This window comes from Myotis daubentonii, chromosome 17 (genome assembly GCF_963259705.1).
Source record: "Myotis daubentonii chromosome 17, mMyoDau2.1, whole genome shotgun sequence".
Taxonomy (NCBI): domain Eukaryota; kingdom Metazoa; phylum Chordata; class Mammalia; order Chiroptera; family Vespertilionidae; genus Myotis; species Myotis daubentonii.
In genome coordinates this window covers 40,016,833-40,041,426 of record NC_081856.1, presented here as the reverse complement: position 1 = coordinate 40,041,426, position 24,594 = coordinate 40,016,833, and the positions used below count along the sequence as shown (strand labels likewise).

At 43.8% G+C, this 24,594-nt stretch overlaps 1 protein-coding gene and 1 non-coding gene across 5 annotated transcripts in view; one reads left to right on the top strand and one right to left on the bottom strand.

Moving 5' to 3' along the window:
- Positions 1-55: 55 nt before the first annotated feature.
- Positions 56-24,594, bottom strand: part of DPYS (dihydropyrimidinase) — a 73,271-nt gene continuing 48,732 nt past the window's right edge. For 2 of the 4 annotated variants that reach the window (XM_059671937.1, XM_059671936.1), the window contains exons 8-9: positions 9,819-10,026; positions 1,976-3,823 (exon numbers count right to left, since the gene is read on the bottom strand). In XM_059671937.1, the coding sequence (XP_059527920.1) occupies positions 3,761-3,823; positions 9,819-10,026 (271 nt within the window). In that variant the 3' untranslated portion in view covers positions 1,976-3,760. Of the gene's footprint in view, positions 189-1,975; positions 3,824-9,818; positions 10,027-24,594 lie in introns of those variants that run through there. The other 2 variants (XM_059671938.1, XM_059671939.1) reach the window with 2 other exon arrangements.
- Positions 7,012-7,203, top strand: LOC132220212 (U2 spliceosomal RNA). The gene has a single exon (XR_009449720.1). It is a non-coding gene; the product is annotated as a U2 spliceosomal RNA (small nuclear RNA).

Sequence of the window (24,594 nt, the reverse complement as noted above, 5' to 3'; positions counted from 1 at the left end):
GCCTCACAGCTAATAAATAGAATTTTAGAGCCTCCACTTTTTTTTCTCTCCAGTACATGAGAGGAAGGAGGCAATGGAAGGCGACTGTGGAGACGGAACGCTACTCAGTCCATCTATCCTTGGTCCAGGCCTGGAAGGCGCAGTTGTGCTGTGACAAAGAGATTTTACTCCGTATACCAGAGGCGATCCTGAAAGAGATATTCATAGCTTAAATCGTGCTCTCCTATTGCCTTATATTATTACTTAGGCTATGTTTCTGCAAAATATTTGTGACAGAGCCCAATAAAAGCACCAAAGGGATCCGCATAATCATTTCAGATGACTCTGTTAGCGCAGAATCCTATACCTACTTCATCCTCCCAAATAGATCTATCACGTTGATAATGAATCTGTATTCTGCATTTAGAGCAGCAGTTCTCAACCTGTGGGTCGCGACCCCTTTGGCGGTCGAACGACCCTTTCACCGGGGTCGCCTGAGACCATTCTGCACATCAGATATTTACATGACGATTCATCACAGTAGCAACATGACAGTTATGAAGTAGCAACGACAATAATTTGATGGTTGGGTCACAACAGGAGGAACTGTATTTAAAGGGCCAGAAGGTTGAGAACCACTGATTTAGAGCTTCCTTACACCAAAATGCTCCACAACATTTGCATCCATTTTTGTCGAGAATGCTTACTTACGTCATCTCTACCAATATAGGAGCTCAGTAGGAACTCCTCCACCTCCTCCTCTATTTAAAAATGAAGAATCCATTGAATTCCAATCAATTGCCAGACCCTCAGCTACCTGCTGGGGAAATAATTGTGAACCAGACAAGCCCTGCCCTGCATGAGCTGTCAGTTCCCCGGAGGAGACAGTAAGGCAGGTCAGTTATGCAATGTGATGATGGTGCTGTGATGGGGGGTTGGCTGGGCCCTGCTATGGAGGAACATAAAAGTGGGGTGTACCCCGTCCTGTTGGAGCTGGAAAAGCCTTGGAGAGGGGGTGATATTTCAGCTGAGTACTAAAGGATGAGTGAGAAGTGGCTTCTAAATAAGAAAGCAATTTAATTATTTTGTTCTTGAGGATTCAGTTATCTTCTTGCAGAGTTTCTATTGTCAACAGAAGCAGAGAGAAAAGGAATCAAGCATTTTAAGGTATTTCTTCCCCGAGAAAAAAAGAGCCATGGTTCTCCCTTAGGTGTAGTTCACTGTCCTTTCTCCCGTGTGTTCAATACAAATTACAGCCGAGTAGCTGGATTCCTACTACCCTATTCCTAGACCCCTTTGTCCAATGTGCCAATGCACCCTGATCTCAGTGCTGATGGGCCTGCAATGAGAGCATAATTGCCCTGAGTTTTCCCCTGATCCACATTTAAAAAAAATCCTTCTTGCTTGGCCAGTGTGGCTCAGTGGTTGAGCATCAACCTACGAACCAGGAGGTCACAGGTCAATTCCAGGTCAGGGCACATGCCTGGGATGCAGGCTTGATCCCCAGTGTGGGGTGTGCAGGAGGCAGCTGATCTCTGATTCTCTCTCATCATTGATGTCTCTCCCTTTCCCTTCCTCTTTAAAATCAACAGAAATATATTTTTTGAAAATAAAAATAAATAAATAATCTCTCTTGACCAGTTCCCCTAGGTCCTAGGAGAAGAAATATAGCTCAGCTTCTCTGCACACACAGAAGGGCGGTCCCAGTGCAGACCAGGCAGCAGCGGGGAGACAGGGCATCTTCAGGCCATCCCGATTCCGCCGAATTCTCTCAGATCCTGCCTTTGTCGGCGTGACTGGATCATTTACCTTGGGGTTATCCTAAGGTTGAGTATCCAGTTTGATTACATGGTGTTTGCTGAGGGACCTAATTTCCAGGAGTTGCTGAAGCAAATGTCACACAGGAAATGATGCTTTTGAATCACAAACCAACCTCCCAGAGTCCCCATGCTACTCGTTAGAAAAGGACACACATACCGCAGCCACAGGATATCCAATGAAGATCTAAATGTTTATTAATGACAACAGAATGTAAGATCGCAGTTTGCTATTTTTAAACAAATGCCTCCATTGAAAAAAAACTTTAAACAAACAAACAAAAAGTGATCTTTAGAAATTCACAGTAAGAAATCTGGTACAAGCCAAGATGACGTTTTGAAGTATCATCAGTGAATTTTCACACAGACTTTCCATCACAATAACATTCATTTATGTCTTCCATCTTACATAGCAGCAAAGTCACAGTGAGACCCACCGTGATTGCTTCTGAAAGGAAACCAAAGAGGCCTAGAGCGATTACTCTTTCCAAAGGCTCCCGGGGAGTTGAGATGAGGCTGGCTTCCCATGGCTGACAGCGGTTAACTGTGATGGGAACAGCAGCATCCTTTTCTCTGACTTTGCTTTTGAACCGAATAAAAGGAACTCAGCGAAACATTCCCTCTCACAAACAGATGCGGAGCGCAGTCCTAACCCTCCAGAAATGCGATAATAAAAGTAAACACTAACCCTGCTCCTGCCAATGCTGCAAAAGCAGGTCACAGCATTCCATACAATTTCTTCCTCCTGCTAAATCTTCCTCCAAATTTTTGACACAGTCTTCCTGGATTGCCAGGATAACTTCAATAGTTAGGGAATGACAAAAAAAGCTGAAAAGTTTGGCTACTCAGGACCTCAGTAATGCGATCACAGCCCAGAGTGCACAAAGCCGCGTTGCTCAAGTCATGGGTTATCATCATGTGCAAATGTGCAGGCTAACCGGGGGCGTACAACACTACTCCCCTGACAAAGTGTCCCTAATGAACACAAACATCTATCCATCATGTCAACCTTTTATGTAAGAGTTTGGAAGATTGCACTGTTCTGAAACATCTGAAAATGTATCACAAGCTTTAACAATTTAGTCTAGTGAAATTGCAAAACTGAGAAAATGTGTAGATTTCGTGAAGTCAGTGGAAGATACGTTAGAGAGATGCATAAGTCACAGCAAAGCCACTGTCAAATAGATACTTGGCTTTGCAAGACCAGAAAACTACTAAAAAGAGAGAGAGAGAGAGAGAGAGAGAGAGAGAGAGAGAGAAAGAAAATGTGCAAGATACTTTAAAAAAGAAAGTTCTGGATGTCAAAATACTAAGAGAAAAATTGATGAAGCACGAAAATATTTTTTTTTCAAAAAAGATCATATCTATAATATTATCCCAAAAATTGCATGTGAAATAAAATATATCACATACTATCAAATAATTTTCCTGAAAAATTATACCCCCCAAAGCCACATGATTCATTTTTCATTCACTTTAAGTTCTAGAATATATTTGCCTTCACAATATGAAGATTTATCTTTCCAGATAAAGTCTGGAAAAGACCTTGAAATTGTCCTCCCTGTTTTAAGTGGTGCCGACTTTCCTCAATGACAGGTCTACTGTGTCACCAGCTAGCGCTCCTTGCTCACACTGGATTCTCCATGGCTCTGGTGACTACTTCCTAACATCTCAGAGGGTAAATCTCTAGCTGGCCCAAGGCCTCCTTCAATCTGGAGGCTCATCTCAGTGTTCTGCGTCAAGAGGTCTTTTATCATTCTTCCTTTGGCTAAACTGTCCTTGAGTCTCAAGTCCCTTTGAAGCCTTTGACCTTGACCATGAACTCTTCAAATGGTCATGGAGAGAGGGATGCTAATTTCACATGTTGTCATGCTGGAATACTTTCCTTGTCCACCGTCCCTTACCAACAGCACACAGTGAGGAGTAGGTCTGTTTCCTGGTCCCAGCAGTGGAGTCTTCTGTGTCTATTTCAGGAGGATCACTACTCCCTTATAGGGTTCACGCTCCACGGGGGTAGGTGTGCAAGTCTGAAAAAGAACATTTCATTTTTCTCTTGTGACTTGTTTACTGACTTCTTGAATTCAAAGCTAAGTGCAGCTCCCTTCATAAATTGTTAGGCCAAAAAGAAATCTCATGAACTTATCATGTGTCTCCCAACCCTTGCCCTTTCACAGAAATGCCCAGCAACCTCCAGTACCTGTGTCGCCCACTCTTTGCCGGAGTTCATCTGCATCAGACAAAGGCCCAGGGAGCACTTTGAAATGGTCATTCTTTCTACTGCAACTTTCCCCGGGGCCTCTGCCTTATCCTCACACCCTTCTGAGTTCTAGTACCAGCTTGTCCTTTCGGTCATTCTTGACATCCGTATTCCCCAGGTGTTTTGTTTACCTCTCCTAAGACTCTCAACATTTCGGTTCAGATTCCAGCAATTTCAATGTTGTTGTTTTTTCTCCTCATTTCCCCAATTGCCACTGTGTGTAACAGGCCTCCCCCAGAGTCTCACATCTCCAGACCGACTGTGCAGCAGAACCCTGGCTGGGCCAGCTAGAATTCATGCAGTGTGTGAGGAGAGCTGAGGTCTGGGCTTTATAAACACAGGAGCTCATGAGAAGCGACTAAACCATACTGTTGAGAAACACGCACACAAATTCACTGACAAGCCAAGAAGTAGCTAATCACCGTGATCAAGGGCGTGGGCTCGGAACCAGATGGCCTGGGCACATGACTCAACTCTGCACTCCAGTGCCCTTAGCTGTACACTGGGGGTAAGAGCACCTACTCTATAGGGTGGTTGTGAGGATTGAATGTGGGGAGAATTCAATATAAATAGGACTTAGAATAATGCCTATGATATAATAGGCTCTTTACAACTACATACATTGGTTTGCACAGGTAAATCATATGTATGTAAACCATAACAAATTCCTGCAGGTCTTATTTTGACCACTCAAACTAATACGTTGTAGGGATCAACAATGTGAGTTTTGGATCAAGACAGACTGAATTCTAGCCTTGCTATTCACTAGCTGTAGGAAACTGGCAGGCTAATAGGCCTCCCCCACCCCCCACCCCCCACCCCCGCCCCCGCCCCAACTCGTCTATGAAATGGAGGGAATAAAACCCCTCTTCCAGACGCATGAGATTTCTCAGATACAAAGCACTTCCTTCACTCATTCAATAGATATTTAATGCGCATACACAGCCCCAGGCACAGAGGATAAAGCACAGAAAAAAAAAAACAGAGACTGTATTTCCAGCTGTGAATCTTGACACACAGTGTTGGGCGCACACGGAGCACTCGCACTCGGTGGGAGGGCCCCTGCCCTTCGCTCACCAGTCTGAGCCCCTGTCCACTTTCTGTGTCTGCTTAGATGCTCTGCGGGACTGCCATTTCGGCTCACTACCGACTCAGTGCTTTTCTTCAGCCTAGATCCTGTCATCACCTTGAGGATTCTGCCAAGGGGAAATGAAGGCCAGCCTTCCATTTCTGCTCCCCAGCGCTGGCATTGTGGTCACTGGGAGCCCATCCACCCCGAAACTTGAAACGCATTTAGTGCCCCACTCTCTGTCCACATCCGCCCTTTCTGGTCTTCGGTCTCTGTGTTTTTTTCTCTCCTGGTTTATTTTTCAAGCCAAACTGCATGATGTATCTTTCAACGTAGCCTGGACGTGTAATTTATCATCCAAACCGGTTAACAATGTGGGTTTACTGTTAACCGGTTGACAATGCGGATTAATAGTTAACCCGTTAATGATGCATGTTAACTATTAACAGGTTAATAATGCAGATTAACTTTAACCAGTTAATAATTCGGATTAACTTTAACCGGTTACTAATGCGGATTGACTATTAACCGGTTAGTAGTGCAGATTGAATATTAACCAGTTAATAATGCGGATCAATTATTAATCAGTTAGTAGTGCGGATTAATTATTAACCAGTTAAAATATGGATTAACTATTAACCCGTTAATAATACGGATTTTGTAATCCAAAGAGGACATGATAATTTCAAGAGAAACATCAAAAGTGCTTTATTCAAAGTAATGTCCATCGCTAGCTACACATTTCCCCCATCTTTCAGGTAATTTGTGGATACTGTCCCAATAGAACTTTTCTTGTTTTGAGGCAAATCATTCAGAGACCAAATTTTCCACTTCCTCATATGTTTTGAAGTGCTGCTCAGAAGGTGCGTGTGTCATCAATCAGAGCAAGTGGTAATCTGAAGGAGCAAGGTCTGGTGAATACAGTGGGTGGGTTAATACTTCCCAGGCAAGATCTTTTAATGTGTCTTTAACTGGTTTTGAAGTGTGTGATGGTGCATCATCATGAAGCAAAATTACTTTGCTGTGTCTTCTGGCCCATTCTGGTCGTGTTATGATCAAAGCGTGGTTCAAATTGATTATTTGTTATTGGTAGCGATCAGTATTAATGGTTTCACCAGGTTTTAGAGGCTCATAATACACCACACCCCTTCCTGATCCCACCAAACACAGAGCATTGTCTTCTTTCCAAAGGGATTTGGCCTTGCAGTTGATGTCGATGGCTGACCTGGATCAACCCATGATTTTGTGCATTTTTCATTGCCAGTCACAATTCCATGCAAAAAGGACTTTCTTTCGTACTGCTGAAGCAACATTTTACTGATGACTTTTCAGTTTTCCTTTTGTCTCTTTTTTAGTGGATGACCACTCAAACTAATATGTTGTAGGGATGAACAATGTGAGCTTTGGATCAAGACAGACCTAAGTATGAATTCTAGCCTTGCCATTCACTAGCTGTAGGAAACTGCTCCCCCCGCCCCCCCCAGCCTCCTCACTCGTCTATGAAATGGAGGGAATAAAACCCCTCTCCCAGATGCATGAGATTTCTCAGATACAAAGCACTTCCCGTTTTCCTTCCTTCTAAATCTTTCCCGTTGCTTGTAAATGGTCGGAAATTGTTTGCTGAGCAACATTTAATCTTTCTGCAGGTTGTTCCTGAGTTTGAGAAGCATCTTCATCCAATAATGCTTGTAATTGTTAGTCTTCCAACTTTTTCTGTTGACCTGGACGCTCTTTGTCTTTCACATTAAAATCATCACTTTTAAAGCGTTTAAACCAGTGTTCACAAGTATCTTGAGATGGAACATGTTCACCATAAGCTTCCTGAAGCATACGATAACTTTCAGCAGCACTTTTCTTCCAAATAAAGTAATGAATTAAAACTTCTTGCAATCGCTTCTCGGCCTTTTGGCTAAGATCATGTGTAGTATCTGTTCTTATCAGTTTAAAACTTCTTGCAAATGCCCTTTTTTTGGCACGAAATTCGAAATTTTAAGCATGAAAATATCTATGATGTTAACACCTTCAGAAAATTTGACATATGAAGTTTTGAAGCTTGTTGTCAATACAACAAAATAGCATACATATCAAATGGCATATAAATCAACATATGTGTAGCGCCATCTACTGAAAAAAAATCCTCATTATTAACCGGTACACCTAGTAAGATGCTGCCCTCAAGGAACTAACACTCTAGCCAGGAAACCAGCCAAGTTCTGGAGCTGGGAAACACTAGAGCATTGGTTCTCAACCTGTGGGTCGCGACCCCTTTGGCGGTCGAACGACCCTATCACAGGGGTGGCCTAAACCCCATCCTGCATATCAGATATTTACATTACGATTCATAACAGTAGCAACATGACAGTTATGAAGTAGCAACGAAAATAATTTTATGGTTGGGTTGCAACATGAGGAACTGTATTTAAAGGGCCAGAGGTTGAGAACTAGAGTCTGTGCTTTGGTAGTTTGGAATGGTAAGCGATTAATATTCTTCAGAAGAAAGCAGGTGAACAGGAAAAATGATATGAGCTGTTCTGCTTGCCTTCAAACACGTGTATCCTCATTCACAAGGAAATCTGAATATTTTACATGAAAACCAAAGCAAGAGCTGTAAAACCCTCCTGTGAATTTAAAATCAAGAATTTCTAACAACTATTTTTTCTTAATCTTAATGTGATATTTTTCTTCTGCATATAAAATTATCTTTGCCTAATGAAGAGAAAAATGTCTTCAGACAATGCCCAAGCCTCATTTCACCCATTTTTTTTTGATACTATTTCCACACCAACATTTTAAAAAACAATCAATTTCCCCCATGTTTGGAGTTTCACAATAATTTCCTCCTCTGGCTTTACAGAGATCTCATGATACAGCGGGAATGAGAAAGCCCTCTCACAAATCCCAGCTCATATGTTTATTTAATGCTTTGCCCAGGGAATAATATTTAATCTTGCTGAGACTCAGATCTCTATGTAAGTTGGGGATATTAATATCAACTCGTGGTTTGTTGTACAGAGTAAGTGAGATAATGAATATAAACTACCTAGTACAGTGCCTGGCAGCTAGCAAGTGCTCAGAACAAAATATAGTAGTGATGATTAACTATTACTTATTGTTATTGCAAAAACCAAAATTGCACTAGCAAGCCTAAAAAAGTGTAGATCTACCTGACTCCCAAAACTCAACCACAGGTGCCGGGGTCCAACCCCAGCAGGTCCAGGGGTCCCCAAAGGTGTAGACGGAGTCGGCGAAGAAGGAAGGACACGGAGACAGCGTTCAGTTGATCAGCAGCCTAGCCAGGATCTCCAGCCAGGATCTCCAGCCAAGTTCTGGTCTGGATCTCCAGAGAGGTTCTGCTCAGGATCTCCAGCCAAGTTCTGGTTAGGATCTCCAGCCAGGTTCTGTGTCCATGTTCTCTTGCTAGGTTCTCCAGGTTCTCCAGCCAGGTTCTGTAGCCATGTTCCCTCGCTAGGTTCTCCAGCCAGGTTCTGTCCAGGTTCTCCAGCCAGGTTCAGTCACCAGGTTCTAGTCAGGTTCTCTTGCCAATTTCTGTAGTTAGGTTCAGTCCAGGATCTTTTGCCATGTTCTCTCGCTAGGTTCTGTCTCTAGGTTCTGAGGCCAGTTTCTGTCCAGGACCTTTTGCCATGTTCTCTCCAGCGAAGTTCTTCTGTCTCTAGAGAACGTTCTGTGTAGGTTCTGTCTTCTTAATTCTGTCTGTTGTCTTGTTGCATCTGTATTTATACCAGTTGATTCAATCCTATCAATCTCTATTACAAAGGTTAGGGCGTTTCTTATCTCCATTCCAGGGAGTAAAGATTATGTAGCTTAAGCATGATTGTTTGTAGTTAAATTGATTAACTACCCACCTGGCACTTAGTTAAGGAGTTTCATCCCCTCCCTAACTTCAGGGAAAAATCCCTACCTGGGGAAACAACCTTTCTCGGAGAGGTGACCTTGGTTAAAACACAGCGCCAAGAAGGTGAGCAAACATATTAAGAACCGTATGCCATATATGCCAGGTCCCTTGAAACAGCAAGGATGGACCGGCTCGCGGCACACAGGGAGCATAATCTTTCAAGGGGTCATTGCTAAACTCTGAAGTCCATTCCCTTGTTTGAAGGAAGGCCATGCCTCCCACAGCTTTTCCAAGCCAATGACATCATGCCATGCAGCTGATTGACAGGAGACTTGGTTCAATCGCTGCCTAAAGGCCTTGCTCAGTCTGTCTTAGTCTGTGTGGCCATCTGGATGCTTGTACCCCTTTTACTCTCCTTCGTTCTCTCACTGGATTCAAACTTGAATTGTAGTCTGAGGCTCTCCCGGACTTTCCTGACTCCCTCCCGTATTCTCTCACAAGTGTCTTCCCTAATAAAAAAAAGTCAGACCTTTATTCATGAGGAGTCTGCTTCTGGGAATACCCTGACTAACCAATTGCCAAAGGCCCCCAGAGGTCCTGAACTTGCCTGGGAAAACCCAACGTGGTCCATCAGGAAACCCTGAATAGACATCAATCCATAAGGGGAAATGCATCCATCCCATAATGATTCTTTCTTGGAAAATTGATATTTGTTTGGAACCTTTCCTATCAGGTCTGATGTCCCAGGAATGTATTCAGTTGAGTGTACTGACAACCACACCAACAACATCCAGAAGCGGGTGACAGCCCCGCCCCGGGTAACAGTCACGTAGGCACACTCACCTGGTCCCGCTGCTTGATCCTTTGGTAAACGTACTCAGCAAATGGTTTGCGAGGAATATACTTCCCGTCTCCTGCTGTGACATGGAAAACTCCAGCTTCATATACCACTTTGCCCCTGGAGATGGTCACGAGGGGCACCCCGTGGCACACCATGCCCTCGAAGATGTTGAAGTCCACAGCCTGATGGTGAGTTTTTGCCGAGATAGTCCTGTTTGTAAAAACAAAGACGCCCCAGCTCATCACCAGCTCATTTGGCGAATATAAAATATTAAAAGGATGACTTACAAGAAAATTTAGCAACTCTATTAGGACATAGCTTTGTCACTGGAATAAGTGACTTCAAGAATAGAACATAGCATTAACATTTCATTGCAAAGTAATTACATTTTCGGAGTGAAAAACCCAATAACTCATTCTTTAAGGTGATTGATGAGGATAGAGTGGGTGGAGGAAAGGCGCTGGCTCTCACATTTAAATTTTAAAATTAGTAGTTATGTGTTTAAAGAACAAAGTATTAATTATAAAACATTTCCAACACTGATGAGTCTGATGAACACACTGGCCCAATACCCAGACGCCTGTAAGACTGCTGCAGTACCCTTTCCCAAATACCATTCCTGCTCCCCCCTTCACAGAGGTACTCGAGAATTGGTAGTTATCAAATTGAATTTGATATTTATCAAGGCAAAATTATATCTTGAATTTCTTTCCCTTGTCTGAGGCAAAACTGGAAATTTGAAGATGATAAAAATAACAAAATACGGCCTGACCAGTGTTGCCCAGTGGTTGAGTGTCCACTTATGAGCCAGGAGGTCACAGTTTGATTCCTGGTCAGGGCACATGCCTGGGCTGTGGGCTAGATATCCAGTAGGGGGTGTGCAGGAGGCAGCCAATCGATAGATGTTTCTATCTCTCTATCCCTCCCCCTTCCTCTCTCTCTAAAAATCAATAAAAACATATTTAAAAAAAAAACACAGAGATGATAATAACAAAATGAATCTGCTCCCAGTGAGAAATATCACCAGGGGGAAGAAAAAAAGGAGGCACCTGTATGTCAGGTACCTGCTTTGTAACATCTTATTTTATCTTTATAACACCACTTCAAGATAAAGAGTGTTTTCTACACTTTACAAGTAAATGCATTGAGATTTAGAGAGGTTAAGTAACTTGTCAAAAGACCCATGACCACATAGTTTGATAAAACGGGGCTATTTGTTATATTTTTAAAATTAACATTAATTTTTAAATCTGTTCTGTATCTCCATAGCTTTCTCTTTTCAAGAATGTTGCAAAAAAAGGAATCCCAGAGTAGGAAACCTTTTGAGACTGGCTTTTTTCATTGAGCATAACTATTTTCAGATTTACCCAAGTTGTTGTTGTGTGTTAATAGGCCATTCCTTTTCCATTGCTGCATAATATTCCATTATATCACACATCACAGAGGACCCATTCACCTATGGAAGGACATGTGGGTGTGTCCAGTTTTTGATGGTTATGAATAAAGCTTTATACACATTCCCGTCCATGTTTCGTGCGAGCACTTCTCTAAATACTCCAGGCTGGAATCAGTGGGTCATATGGCGGGTGTATGCTGAGACTAAAAGAGCTCCCAGTGAACTTAGGAACCAACTTGCTGATACAAAGAAAAGTTTAAAAGATAAGTAATGAATAGGAGGCAGATACAAATACAACAATAATGTAAACACTAAGAAGGAAAGGTCTGCTCAAATAGTAAGACATGTCACTAAAGTAGGAAAAGTGAGTAAAGTATATGAGATGACTAAGTATAGAATGAGTTATGAGCTGGTGATGAAGGATGCAAACTCAAGGAAAATCTAGGACATAATATAGAGGATCTTCAGACCTTCAGGTTCAAGTGCCTTTTTCTGACCATTACACTCTCTCTGTGACAGTATTTCCATACTGGGCTGCTGCTTTCCTACATGTCACAGTGACAGTCATGGCAGGAACCTTGGGCTTGAGTGGTAGAACGTTACATAAACGTTACATAAATGTGTCTGGACGGATACATTTGTAAGGCTGCCATACAGAGAAAGTAGGATGCATAAAAATTCATGCTAAAGTAGTTATTGATGTGCAAGAATGAGAGGTGAAAACCGTAAATCGTAAAACCCTGTTTTTCCTAATGGGAAGCTGAGTTACGGGCACTCGTAGGAAAATAACCTAACAGGAGAAATAAGCTCTATACACAGAAATTGTCATCATGATACTGCGTAAAGTACTGAAAAGCCGAAGCATGACAATTTACCAATGATTATTCAGTGGAATACTGGGCATCTATGAACAGCTAGAATTAAGAATATGCTAGAGAAGCGAAGAAAACAACAATTGTGTAACATCAAATGAAAAAGTGATGGAAAGTATGCACACTATATCTACAAGGAAAATACATATACACATGGACAAATACAAAAGGAACTGTACAATCTAAATTGTTTTTGTGGGCTAGGGTAAAATAAATATGCAAAAAAACATGACAGCAAAGGTCTGTGACAATAAAATGTCATATCAGATTTCTCTGCCTCAGCCAAATAAAGGTCACTCATTACCTTGGCACTCTCAGCCTCCCAGTAAGCAAGAGGAAGAAGATAATTAGGCAACATCTAAGCAATTCTTTATAATAAGGCATTACATAAATGAGGTCAAATTAACATAACATGTAAATTTCAGGCATTATCACCAGCAGGAAAAAAAGGGGGGCTTCTAATTTCACATTCATAGGTGTCTGACAGGGTGTCATCGCTCCCCAGCTTTTTCCTCCCGGCCAGAGCTACAATACTCATTGTCAGGTCTGCCCCTCTTCCTTTCCTATGACTCTGCTCAAGAATCCTGGTCTCGTGTCAATTATATCTTGGTAAAGTTGGAAGAGGAAAAAGAAAAGGAAAAATCCTTTGATCCGAGAAGCCGACCCTGAAGATGCAGAGCAAAAGTGGGTCATCATGAGCTGAATCATCCACAACGATCTCTTGCTAAGTCCCTCTTCTAGTTGCTGTACACTGGGTTACACGTTGCAGTGTAACAAAGGGGAGTGTATCTCCCCTGGCAGAATCCTTGCAATAACTTAGGGTACTGGCCTCCAAAAGACAAATCTAAGCTGGAAAAAAAATGATTACCTCCAAAAATTTGAACATTTATTTTTGAGAAGGATTGTATTTGCTCCCTATGCTGTATATAGTAAAACTAAAGCAAATGGAGAGAAATTACAAAGAAACCAATTTAACTTCAATATATTATCGTCTTTAAAAAAATTAATAATGAATGAACCACATACTGAATGCTTATTTTACATTTTGGAATAAATGTAAAAGAGGCCAAGTTATTTTATCCCCAGCACACAATAGGTGTGTAATAAATATTTATGAAATGAACAAAAGAAGAATCACACTATTTTCCTCCTGTCGGTTTTATTTCTTGCCTCTGCTGTCCTCAGGCTCATAACTGCATTTTGGAAATAGAGCCTTGAATTAAATGGGATGCAAGTATCCAATCCCAACGTTCTGCTGTGTGCTTAACATTTCTGGCAAGCTGCATTAGTAATCCTATATAATAAAAGGCTAATATGCAAATTGACCAAACGGCAGAACGACAGGTTGCTATGAAGCACAGTGACCACCGGGGGCAGACGCTCAATGCAGGAGCTGCCCCCTGGTGGTCAGTGCAGTCCCAGAAGCCAGCCTCATGGCTGGCGAGCACAGTGGTGGTAGTGGGAGCCTCTCCCACCTCCACAGCAGTGCTAAGGATGAGCGGGTAGCATAGGGGAGCAGGCCTAAGCCATCAGTCAGACATCCCCTGAGGGCTCCCAGACTGTGAGAGGGCGCAGGGTGAGCTGAGGGGACCCCCCCCCTCCGAGTGCACAAATTTCGTGCACCGGGCCTCTAGTAAATAAGGTAAAATTGTTATCATTATCGTTCTTATTTGCATCTTATCAAATTACAGGAAACACTTGTTCGTCAGTATCTAGAAATACTTGGAAACACTAAGATTATCAGCGCTAATAAGTACACAGCTGAGCCCAAGGATCACGCAGTTTGATATTGAATGAACCTCAGAGAGGTCAGGATCACTTTCACGTTTTGAGAATACTCATATACTTGTAACCCTGACATAAGAAGATTAAAAAAACTGCTTAGAATGGATTTCACTTGGTTGTAACTAAGAATCCTGCCTGATATACCTTTTGCTTTTAATATTTGCACTGTATCTCTGGAGCTTTTTGAAAAATCTCCTTTTGTGATAACCTCAAACATCTCACTTGGAGGTTTTTCCTCAGCATGAAGCCTGAGCCCAACTGCCCTCCAAGCCTCGCTCCTCTGTCAGGCCCTGGACAGAGGTGAGCGTTAAGCGCCAGCATTGGACGAGGGCCACTGTCACAGCTCACAGGAGCAGGCCCCTCCCGCTTAGAGCCTTGTGGGAAAATAACCAAACAACCTCCAGCTTTTCATACGTTGCTCCCAGGGGCTCCCTCTGACGCAGCACAGGTCCAGGTGTGAAGGCCAAAGTCAGACTAACGTTCCCTCTTCTCAGAGCCGATGGGCCTCGTGTCATCTGGGGAGCAGGCCGTGCTGTGAACGCTGGGAGATGGGGTTGGGAGGCAGCAAGAGGGTCCCTCTAAAAGGGAGGGTCAGTGAATGGACTAACACATCATCATCACTGGGAGGTTCAGTGACACGGGGAGGTAGATGGGGGAAGGTGTCATGGGTTTTTGCAGTTGTATTCTAGCTTGTAAATGAGCCACATGCAGGATCCCACCCTGCAGGGTAGCAAGTGCTGTAGTTTTTTGTTTTTGTTTTTAATTATATTGACTTAAAATTTCTTATGTATTTTTTAGTTTAAATCATTTTAAATTTTCAATGACAGTTGCCATACAATATTATATTAATTTCAGGTGTACACCCAAGTGATTAGACATTATTTAGTTTACTAAGTGACCATCCTGATAAATCTAGTCAGTACCCATCTGGAACCATAGTTATTACATTATTATTGACTATATTCCCTATGCTATACTTTATTTTTTTTAAATATATTTTTATAAGTACTGTAGTTTTGTCCCTTGGCACTCATCCTCCCTTCCTCTGATGTCAGCACCCCCATTTTCATTTTTAAGAAACTTCTCTCCACCATTGGAGGTGATCTGGCCAGACTGTTGGGCATGTGCCCTGTTCTTCCCTAACCAAGAGATGGGCAACTGCGTTCTGTTTGCCAGGAATTTGAATCTTCGGCAGAGTGACCAAAAAAATTAAAAGTGATGGGAAGGGCGCATCCCTGAACACAGAGCAGCTCCTGCTGTGGGCGGCCCCAGGCTATGCTGGCCTCTGGGGTGTTGACGGCTCTTTTGGCCTGTGAGATTCCCAGGGCCTTCATAGAGCCTGTTTCTGCTTAAATGAGAGCCAGTTGGTTACTACGACTTGTAGTCAAAGACCCTGACTGACAATGACTTTGCCCTTGGAGAGTAGTAACTCCCATGCATGTCTCTGAGGCAGAGTTCAAAAGGTCTGACTCAACCCCGCCCCCCCCCCACCAAAAAAAATCCTAAAGCTATTTTCAACCAAATCTGTCTGCAGAACAGATGCAAATGTAGAGTGATGCTCTGATTTCATTTGTAAGCAAAACCCAAGAGCTGTGAGATTCACTATCCAATCGTTTTCAAATTTAACACTATGCACGTCAGTTCAGGAGAGTAGCATTTATAAAAAACACCTTCTCTCTAATTCTTTTTCTTCTAGATTTACAAATTAGGCAATTTATTTATTTTTTCCTTTTAAATGAAATGTGCTGGGTGACATTGGTTAATATGATCATATAGATTTCAGGTGTGGGTTTCTATGTTACAAGATCTGTATATTGCACTGTGGGCCCACCCCTCAAAGTCAAATCTTCTCCCGTCATCATATATTCAGACCCCTTTCATCTCCCACCCCCTTCCCTCTGGCAACTACCACACTGTGGTTTGTGTTCATGAGGTTCAGTTTTATGAGTGAAATCATATGGTTCTGAGCTTTTTCTGACTGACTTTTTCTCTGTGCCTCTTCCCTCCTCTCTGAAATCAATATATGTCTCTTATCCCTCTACATTGTGATTGGATGGCGAGGCCTGTCCCGGTGATGACAGGAGGGATAGGATAGGCGTGATTAAAACCGTCTCCTCTGTGAGTGAGGCTGGAGTTCTGGGCCACTGGCTCTTCATTAGCACATTCACAGGAAGGGTGTCCTCAGTGGTCATTCACTCTGCCCCAGGGAAACACTGCTCTTTGTCAAGCTCTCTGTGAGCCTGTATCTAACGGCACATCTCTCTGCAGAGGGTGTCAAGGTTGTCTCACTGAGTCCCAATTACACACACGTCCAAGGCTCAAGCTGTCAGGGAAGCAGGGGCCCTGAAGATAACATGAAGCTATTTTCCAAGGGAGTCCATCACTTTGATACCACTCACATCACAGCTGCAGGAAAAACATCCTGTTCCTTTGCAAATAGCTTTCTATCAAAGAGCCGCGTGCTCCTATAGATGAGAAAACTCACTGAAGCGAAGCCTGCAGGAGACAGCGCCACTGCCCATGCGCAGTCAGGGAGAACATTGTGGGCAGGAAGAGAATGTCTGAGAGCAACGGGGGTCCTCCTGACCCCAGGGAAATGATGTGTTTAAGGATTTTGTTACATTTTCTCCAACTCAGCTAATTTGTCCATGGCACAGCTAGATTCTTCTCAGGTTGTCATGAGAACAACAAAAATAAGTGAACAGGATTATTCAGGCCGATTCGTGGCATCTTTAAAAATAGAACATATCTCTCTACATTGTGTTATAAGATACCCCATGTTCAACACAAAAGAAAAATAATCATCAAATCTTCCCAACAACCCTATAGGGTAGGTACTATTATTATTCCTATGATAGATGAGGATGATGGGACGCCAAAAAATTACTAACTCACCCCACGTTTCAGAGCTAATACGTTTACGTTGCTCAGGGGAGACAGAGGTTAAGCTCTTAACCACTAGACAATATAGCCACGTGAAAGCTCTGTAGGAAGCTACCAGGGAAGCATTCAATCAATAGAAACATTCTTCATCCACCAGAAAACACACAGACGACAGCTCGTTCCATGTTTCCTGGTGTTTCCTAGGCTGTTTTTCTGTTTAGCAGTAAGGGATGTAGGGTGTTATTAAAAATTCTTTAAACCAAAATTGGTCATTCTCAATGTGATCACAAGAGAAGAGATTTCTTTTGACATGTGCTCCAACTGTCTATTTCAAACCATCCCTCTTGCCATTTCTTGGACGTGACAAGTTATATAAATGGGGTGCAAAGCAGCTACATCTCTGGAAATGCTAAATGGTGCTACTTCCAGTACACTGTCATTACTAAGCAAAGTTGCTACTCACTGCACCCATCAATCTTCCGCCCTCTGTTCACACTCTACCCCCACCTCCTCCCACAGAAGAGAAAATGGGAACTGCTTCAGCCATGTCAGTAAGTCTACATCCGACAATAACGTGGGAACTCTACTGGTGCTCAGGGTATGACAAGACATTTAACGCAGGTTCATAAAAAGGCTGCCCAAACATTGACTTCAAGAAATTAACTGATCAGGTAACCCTGCTGTTTTGTCCTTGGAGCTGTGTCATGTAGGTCATGGGTGGTGGTGTAGCTCATGGTTAAATACTAGAAAGTTAACCTTGGAAGTAGGTACCACCATCTTCATCTCCTGTGCCTCACACAGCACTGAGCAAATGGAAGGCATTTTATATACATACTAGAGACCTGATGCACGAAATTCGTGTGAAATTCATGCAAGAGTAGACCTTCTTTCCCTCAGCTGCTGGCACCGGATTCTCTCTGGCACCCGGGACCCAGGCTTCCCTCACAGCCCCAGCTTCATCTGGAAGGTTGTCTGAAAGGATGTCTGGTCTAAGTAGCATATTATGCTTTTATTATTTTAGACTAGAGGCCCGGTGCATGAAATTTATGCACAGGTAGGGTCCCCAGGCCTGGCCAGCAGTCAGGGCCGATCAGGTTCCCCGCCTCCCCACCTCCTCCTTTCCTTGCTCCCTCAACACCCGCCACCACTGGTCACCCACCATGTTCCACACCATCCCCTGGTGGTCAGTGCACATTATAGCGAGAAATTGAACTCCCGTTCTCCCGGTCGAACTCCTGAGGGGACACTTTGCATATTAGTCTTTTATATATATAGAGAGAGATTTGTTTCTTCGAAACTAAGTTATTAGCAAGTTTCTGAATTACTACTTCACATAAATATTGCATGTCCTATATACCAGTTTTCAGGAAGTGTGGAACTAAAAATAATTTAGTGTCTTGCAGGAGCAGGAACTGACTATGAATCAGCAAAAGCTAGCATGACACCAGGATGTAGGTCCTATGAATATAAAACACGTATGTGCTTGTAGGTGAGGAAGGATTATTAGCTTTTAGAAGGCGAATGGTTAGCCTGACATATTGGTAGAATTCACTTTATAGTGAGAATTCACTTTCTGGAATAGAGTGTGGACGTGGTCTTGTAATAATTATATTGTTCCCCTCCCTGGGAGCTGCCGTGCCCTTGGCAAGATGACATTGTTTGACAGACTATCTGTGGGTGCAACTTGGGCAGAAAGAGATGTCAGTTTTCTGCACCGGAACGCAGCGGGTAACTGCCCTGAGAGTTCAGAGAGGCCAGGACTTATTATTATGTTCCGTTTTGATGCCATATTTTAAGAAGAGACAGGAATGACTGGAATACGAAGGGAAGACAGTAGGGTTCTCAACTAAAGGGATGGAAAAAGAGAAAGTTAGATATCAGAACTATGTAGGGGACTTTTAACTTGCCTCTCTTTTTTTTTTTTTTTTTTGAAAGAACATGACCTATTTTCCCTCCATCCCCACTGAGGGGAATAAAAAGAGGTGGTAAGCAGAAATGCTGGCAGGTGAAATGCAGTTTGACACTGGAAAATAACTTCTTGACAAGCAGGGAGTGGGGTGTGTGAGTGAAGGAGAGAAGCAAAGACTGTGGCCAGGGGAGAGAACCAGGAATGCAGACCACTACGGAACTGTGGGCCATCCAGAGATGGGCTGCAACACCAGTCAAAAGTCAGAACTCCCAGCTCTGGAGTCCTAAGAGTAGAAGCTGGCCTCCAGCTTTCCTGAGGGGGTGACCAGCAAGCCTCACGTTGCATGATTCTACTCCTGTCACAGTTGAAAGGGTTCTTAGAAACTCCAAGATTGACAAAAACATTTTCTTATAAAAACCCAGCCCATGTGCTCAGTGGTTGAGCATCGACCTATCAACCAGGAGGTCATGGTTCGATTCCTGGTCAGGGCACATGCCCAGGTTGCCAGCTCAATCCCCAGTGGGGGTTGTACAGGAGGCAGCCAATCAATGATTCTCTCTCATCATTGATGTTTCCATCCTTCTCTCCCTCTCCCTTCCTCTCTCTGAAAATCAATAAATCATATTTCAAAAACAAAACCCCTAACAACAAGTACAGGCTGCCTTGCTCTGCAATTGGCATTAAAAGCATCATCTCATTTAACCCTTGGAGTAAGCCTATGATATCGATATTCTTATCCCTATTTTATGGGTAAGGAAACTGAGGCTGAAAGAGGTTAAAATGCCTAAGACACATCTAACACATGGCAAAGCTAGATCTTGAACTCGGGTCTATGAAGTACAAAGGCTTTTCCCTTTAATGATGAAAATCAACTTGTTTTAACCACAGCACAGGGCGCAAGCTCTTTCCGAAGAGGGCTGAGACAGTCAGTCAATAACTATGCCAAGTGCACAGTACTGACACCAAGCTTATAGATTTCCACCATGACTGGCAAGCTTTACTGAATGCCGACTGCTCAAACACCACCCATCAGCTTTGAATGGATGGAGTCACTTAAGGCCCAAGTGTCTAAATAGAATTTCTCTAGGGTTTCTACACTTGAACGTTATTCCATTATGATTCACAAAGCAACCTTTGCCAGTCATTCTTGACTCACTGTCTAAAGTGTGCGGTGGAAAAATGTGGGACAAGAGCCACTGAGCACCAAAGGGTGGCTCCCTCAGTGCATGCTGAGAACCGGAGACCCAGGATGTGCATCAGGGAAGTGGGCTTTAGATGTTCAACGAGAAGAGTCTGTCATCCCCAAAACTCGAAATCATTGGAAAACGATGGCTCGCAGGTCAAATCTGGCCCGCAGCCTGCCTGGGGGAATAAAGTTTTATTGGAACACGGGCATGTGCATTCATTGATTACTGTCTGTGGCTGCCTTTGTAGTACAGAGGCAGAGTTGAATAGTGGCAGCAGAGACCCTATGGCCCATGAGGCCCCATACATGTATCTGTCCCTTCACAAAAGGAGCTTGCTGACCCTGCTCTCAGTGTTCTGGTGTGGCAAAAGCAAGGCTCCTGGGAGGACTGGGAGACCTAGAACCTTACAAGGAAAGAGCCACAAAAAGAAAAAAACTAAAGACCCGGAGAGACAGAGAGACAGAAAAGGCGGGGGATGTGATAACTGGTTTGGCTCAGTGGATAGAGCATCCGTCTATGGACTGCAGGGTCCCAAGTTCGATTCTGGTCAAGGGCATGTACCTTGGTTGCGGACACATCCCCAGCCCTGGTTGGGGCACGGGTGGGAGGCAACTAATCAATGTGTCTCTCTCACATTGATGTTTCGCTCTGTCTCTCCCTCTCCCTTCCACTCTCTCTGAAAATCAATGGAAAAATATACTTGAGTGAGGATTAACAACAACAACAAAAGGTGGCGGTGTAAAGAAAAACGAAGAAACAATAGAAAGGGTGCAAAGGAGGACAAGAAGGTAACCGAAAAGTAACGAGGCAGAGGGATACCCGTGACCATCCCGGCACATTCCAGCGGCGGCCACTGTCTGTTAAGCATCTACTGTACTAGTATCCCACTCATGTAATCGCTCACCAATTCATGTTAGCATCTCCGTTTAACCGATGAGGAGATGGAGACAGAGAGAGATGGAGTAACTTGTCAAGTTGCCCAGGAAGTGAACGGCAAGGTCAGAAATCAAACCCGAGCAGGCTGACGCCCATCCCCTTCTCCTTCCACCACCCCCGCCGTCAGGGACCACCCCTGCTCAAAGGCTGAGCGCGCCGCGTGCTTCAGGCATTAAAAAGGTTCTCAGACTTGGGATTTTAATAGCAATTATCTTCTTCCCGTCTGGGCGAGAACTCGGTGACAGCTCATCATCTATGTCAGCCGCGGCGCACTGCGCGGACCCTCCTAAAATAGAGCGTTTGGGAGGTTCTGTCAGAGTTAGAAGCACAGCCCCGGAGTCCCGATTAGCAATGGAGTTGTAGAGCCCAAACTTGACCAGACCCCAGAGGCACCTGCTTCAGGGAGCACTGCTGGGTCACCGAGGCCCTTGGTGGCCGGGGCTAATGTGGTCACAGCGACATGACCTCTGTCCCCCCAAGCAGGCACGAGGCTCGGGATCCAAGGCGGTGATGCTGAAAAGCTGCAGGAAACCGACTCCGCTCCCCCGCCAGCCCGCCTTAGGGCAGACGCATCCATCACGGAGGCAGGGAACGGAGCAGCACCCAGGGGCGCGCGACAAGCTGACAAGGGACCCGCCACCGCAGACAGGCCGACGGCAGGAACCTGCTGACTGGCGCAAACTGGGGCGATGACTGCCAACAGGCGCTCAGTGCCCTGGGCGCTGCGACAAAGAATGTGCGTGTCTCCACAGCCTGACCCTGACCCTGCATAGCGACCTTTGACGATGGGAATTAGAATCATGCCCGTTTGACAGATGAGGAAATTGAGGCAAACCAAGATGAAGTACTTTGTCCCAGGTTACGCTGTCAGTCAGTGGAGAGGCCAGAGTACAAACCCAGGAGGTCTGGCGCCAGAGACCAAGTCTGACTCCCCCACGCCCTTGCCTCCTTCCCTGCCCTTTCCGGAGGCTGTAGCTTTGCAGGGTTTAAGAGATTAGACAATAGAGTCAACCGGCCTGCTCTGAACCCCAGCTCTGCCCTATCCAGCTGTGGGATTTGGGGCAAATGACTAACCTCTCTGCACCTCAGTGTTGTCATCCTTAAACTGGATCCCCACATGGTAATGGCATCTACTCCTTGGAGGGTGGAAGGAAAGTAGCAAACCACTGGCAGCTCAATTGGTCTGCAGGCTCATCTCCTGGTGCGAGGCTCCCGGGCCACGCCTGCTCCGCCTTCCCCTGGCCCTCCTTCGCTGCTGTGCCTCCGTGGCCAGGTGTGTGTGTTTGGCCCAATAACCAAGGCAGATACCAAGGGCGGAGGCGACAAGAACCAGCACGGGTTCCCTCCTTCTCTGCGGGGCTCCAGCTCCTGCTGGTGGTTCCACCTTGTCCTTGCTCTCCCCACTTTACCCCCATCTTCCCTTCTCGAAGGCCGGCCTGCTGGACTTCAGGCTCCAGCATCAGATGCAGAGACAGCAAGCCTTGCAGACAACTGCTTAACCAGCTCCTACAACCAGGGAAGGTCGAATCATATGTGTGTACGTGAATGTCTATATGTATGCACATGTGTGTATATGTACACATGCACATGCATGTATCACACACATATAGAAACATGCATGTGCATTTATATATGAACACAAATTATGTATGTGTGTATATGAGTATCGATAGCTATATCTATGCATATCCGTATCTGTCTCCAAGTGGTTCCACTTCTCTGTTCATATCCCAGCTGGGTTACTCCTAGGATAGTTTCTTGCAGGGACCTCTCCTCATCGCTTGCTACCCATAAGTGTTCACCTTTGCCATTTTCACTTGCTTTTCTTAGATTTACTAATAGCAGTTCAGTGGCTGAAAGTCATGGTCAGGTCATCTATGATCAATATGATGACAGTGAATAATAATATTCCATTGCAGCTGGTATTTACTGCATGTTTTTATGTCAAGCTCTAGACTAAAATCTCTTTGTATTATTTTTATTTAATTCTCCTCACTACTCTATGGAAGCAGGGTTTTTAAAGAATACCTATTTTATAGATGTTTTAAATGAAGACATTGAGGATTAGGGAAGCTAAGTAACTCACCTAAGATCATAATTAATAGACTACATGACTCAAATACTAAGTGTTAACCACTATATATTGCCTCCCACTATAAGTAATCCACCCAGAACATGCCACATTTATATGAAATTTTACATAAACTTTTCCCAGAAATACGAAGGCACCTTAACAGGAAAATATAATGCAAGGTAGGATAATTAGGGACAAAAAACAGAACAGAAAAACTTTCAAAAAAAAGATGGTGCCAAGTACCCATTGGTAGTTGAATTTAGGTCTTTACAGGAGATCGTACTTATCAGTATAAAGTTCTATGCAAAGCTTCTCCCCTAAAAGAGGCAACCAATGAGTCAATTTTAAGACATATTGTCATTTTTTTTATACTTTGTGTACAATTTATTCTCCTCGGTGTCAGAGAATAAGAACGAGGCATGGAGCACCAGGAGGTTTATCATATATTCAGCAGTTAAAATACTGGAATAGTCAAAACAAAACAACAACTTGGGTCTTTTATCATATTGCTGAAAGCCATGCTTGCGTCATTAAACTCTTCTTGTCTCCAGTTTATCACTTAAATGAGGAAGAATGACTAATTAGGTTTACAGTATTTCCATGAAGAAAGTTAGGTTCTGAGAAATGAGATTCCTAAGTTAAGGATATTAAGACCATTATTTCACAGCTCTGACCTCTCAGCCATATACACCTCTGTTCACTGCTGGCTTGAGGCAGACCGGAACATGAACTAAAGAAGTCACCTTGATGGAACGCTGAGAAAATCCCTCCTCACGTATGGGTTTATCATATACTCATTCACTCATACACTGTGCTAAACACTTGAGGATGCAGCACCAATAAAACAGACAAAATCCCATCCCTTCCCGGATTCAGCTCACACTCCAGTCAGACCTGTTTCTGAATCTGCAAGGACCTCTGCATTATAACATGATTGGAACATATGAGCAAAGTCAATGTTTCAATAGGAATCACATGCATATGCATATATATAATGCCTTACAGTTTATGCAAAGCAGTGTCAGATAACTATGGCATTATTCTTCAAAATCACCTTGAGGAGTTTGCAAGAAATACGACAGACCAGTTAAATAAAGAGACAAACAATATCAGGTTACCAAAAAACCCCCAAAATGAACAAAGGGAATAATCAGATATTTCTGGATAAGAAAAAACCCCAATGATTAATAAATATGAAAAGGTATTCAACTTCCTTAGTGCTCAAACACATGAAATTCGTAGCTGAAAGGTAACCAGTGTTACCTGCAAAAGTAACAAAAGTCAAAGGGGGGAAAAAAGATTGTACACAGCTGGTAAGGAGCCAGGAGGTGGTGACCACACAGGCAGAGAGCCCTGGAACGCGCACCCCCCTAGATACAGCCATTCCTTTTAGTATCCACCCAATGGAAAGCATCATAAATTCGGATTTAAAATGTCAAAAAAAATAACTAAAAACTGTAGAAGTTACTTGCCGGGGTCCAGCCCCAGCGGGTCCAGGGGTCCCCAAAGGTGTGGACGGAGTCGGCGAAGAAGGAATGACATGGAGACAGCGTTCAGTTGATCAGCAACCTAGCCAGGATCTCTAGCCCGGATCTCCAGCCAAGTTCTGGTCTGGAACTCCAGAGAGGTTCTGCTTCGGATCTCCAGCGAGGTTCTGTAGCCATGTTCCCTCGCTAGGTTCTCCAGCCAGGTTCTGTCCAGGCTCTCCAGTCAGGTTCAGTGTCCAGGTTCCAGTC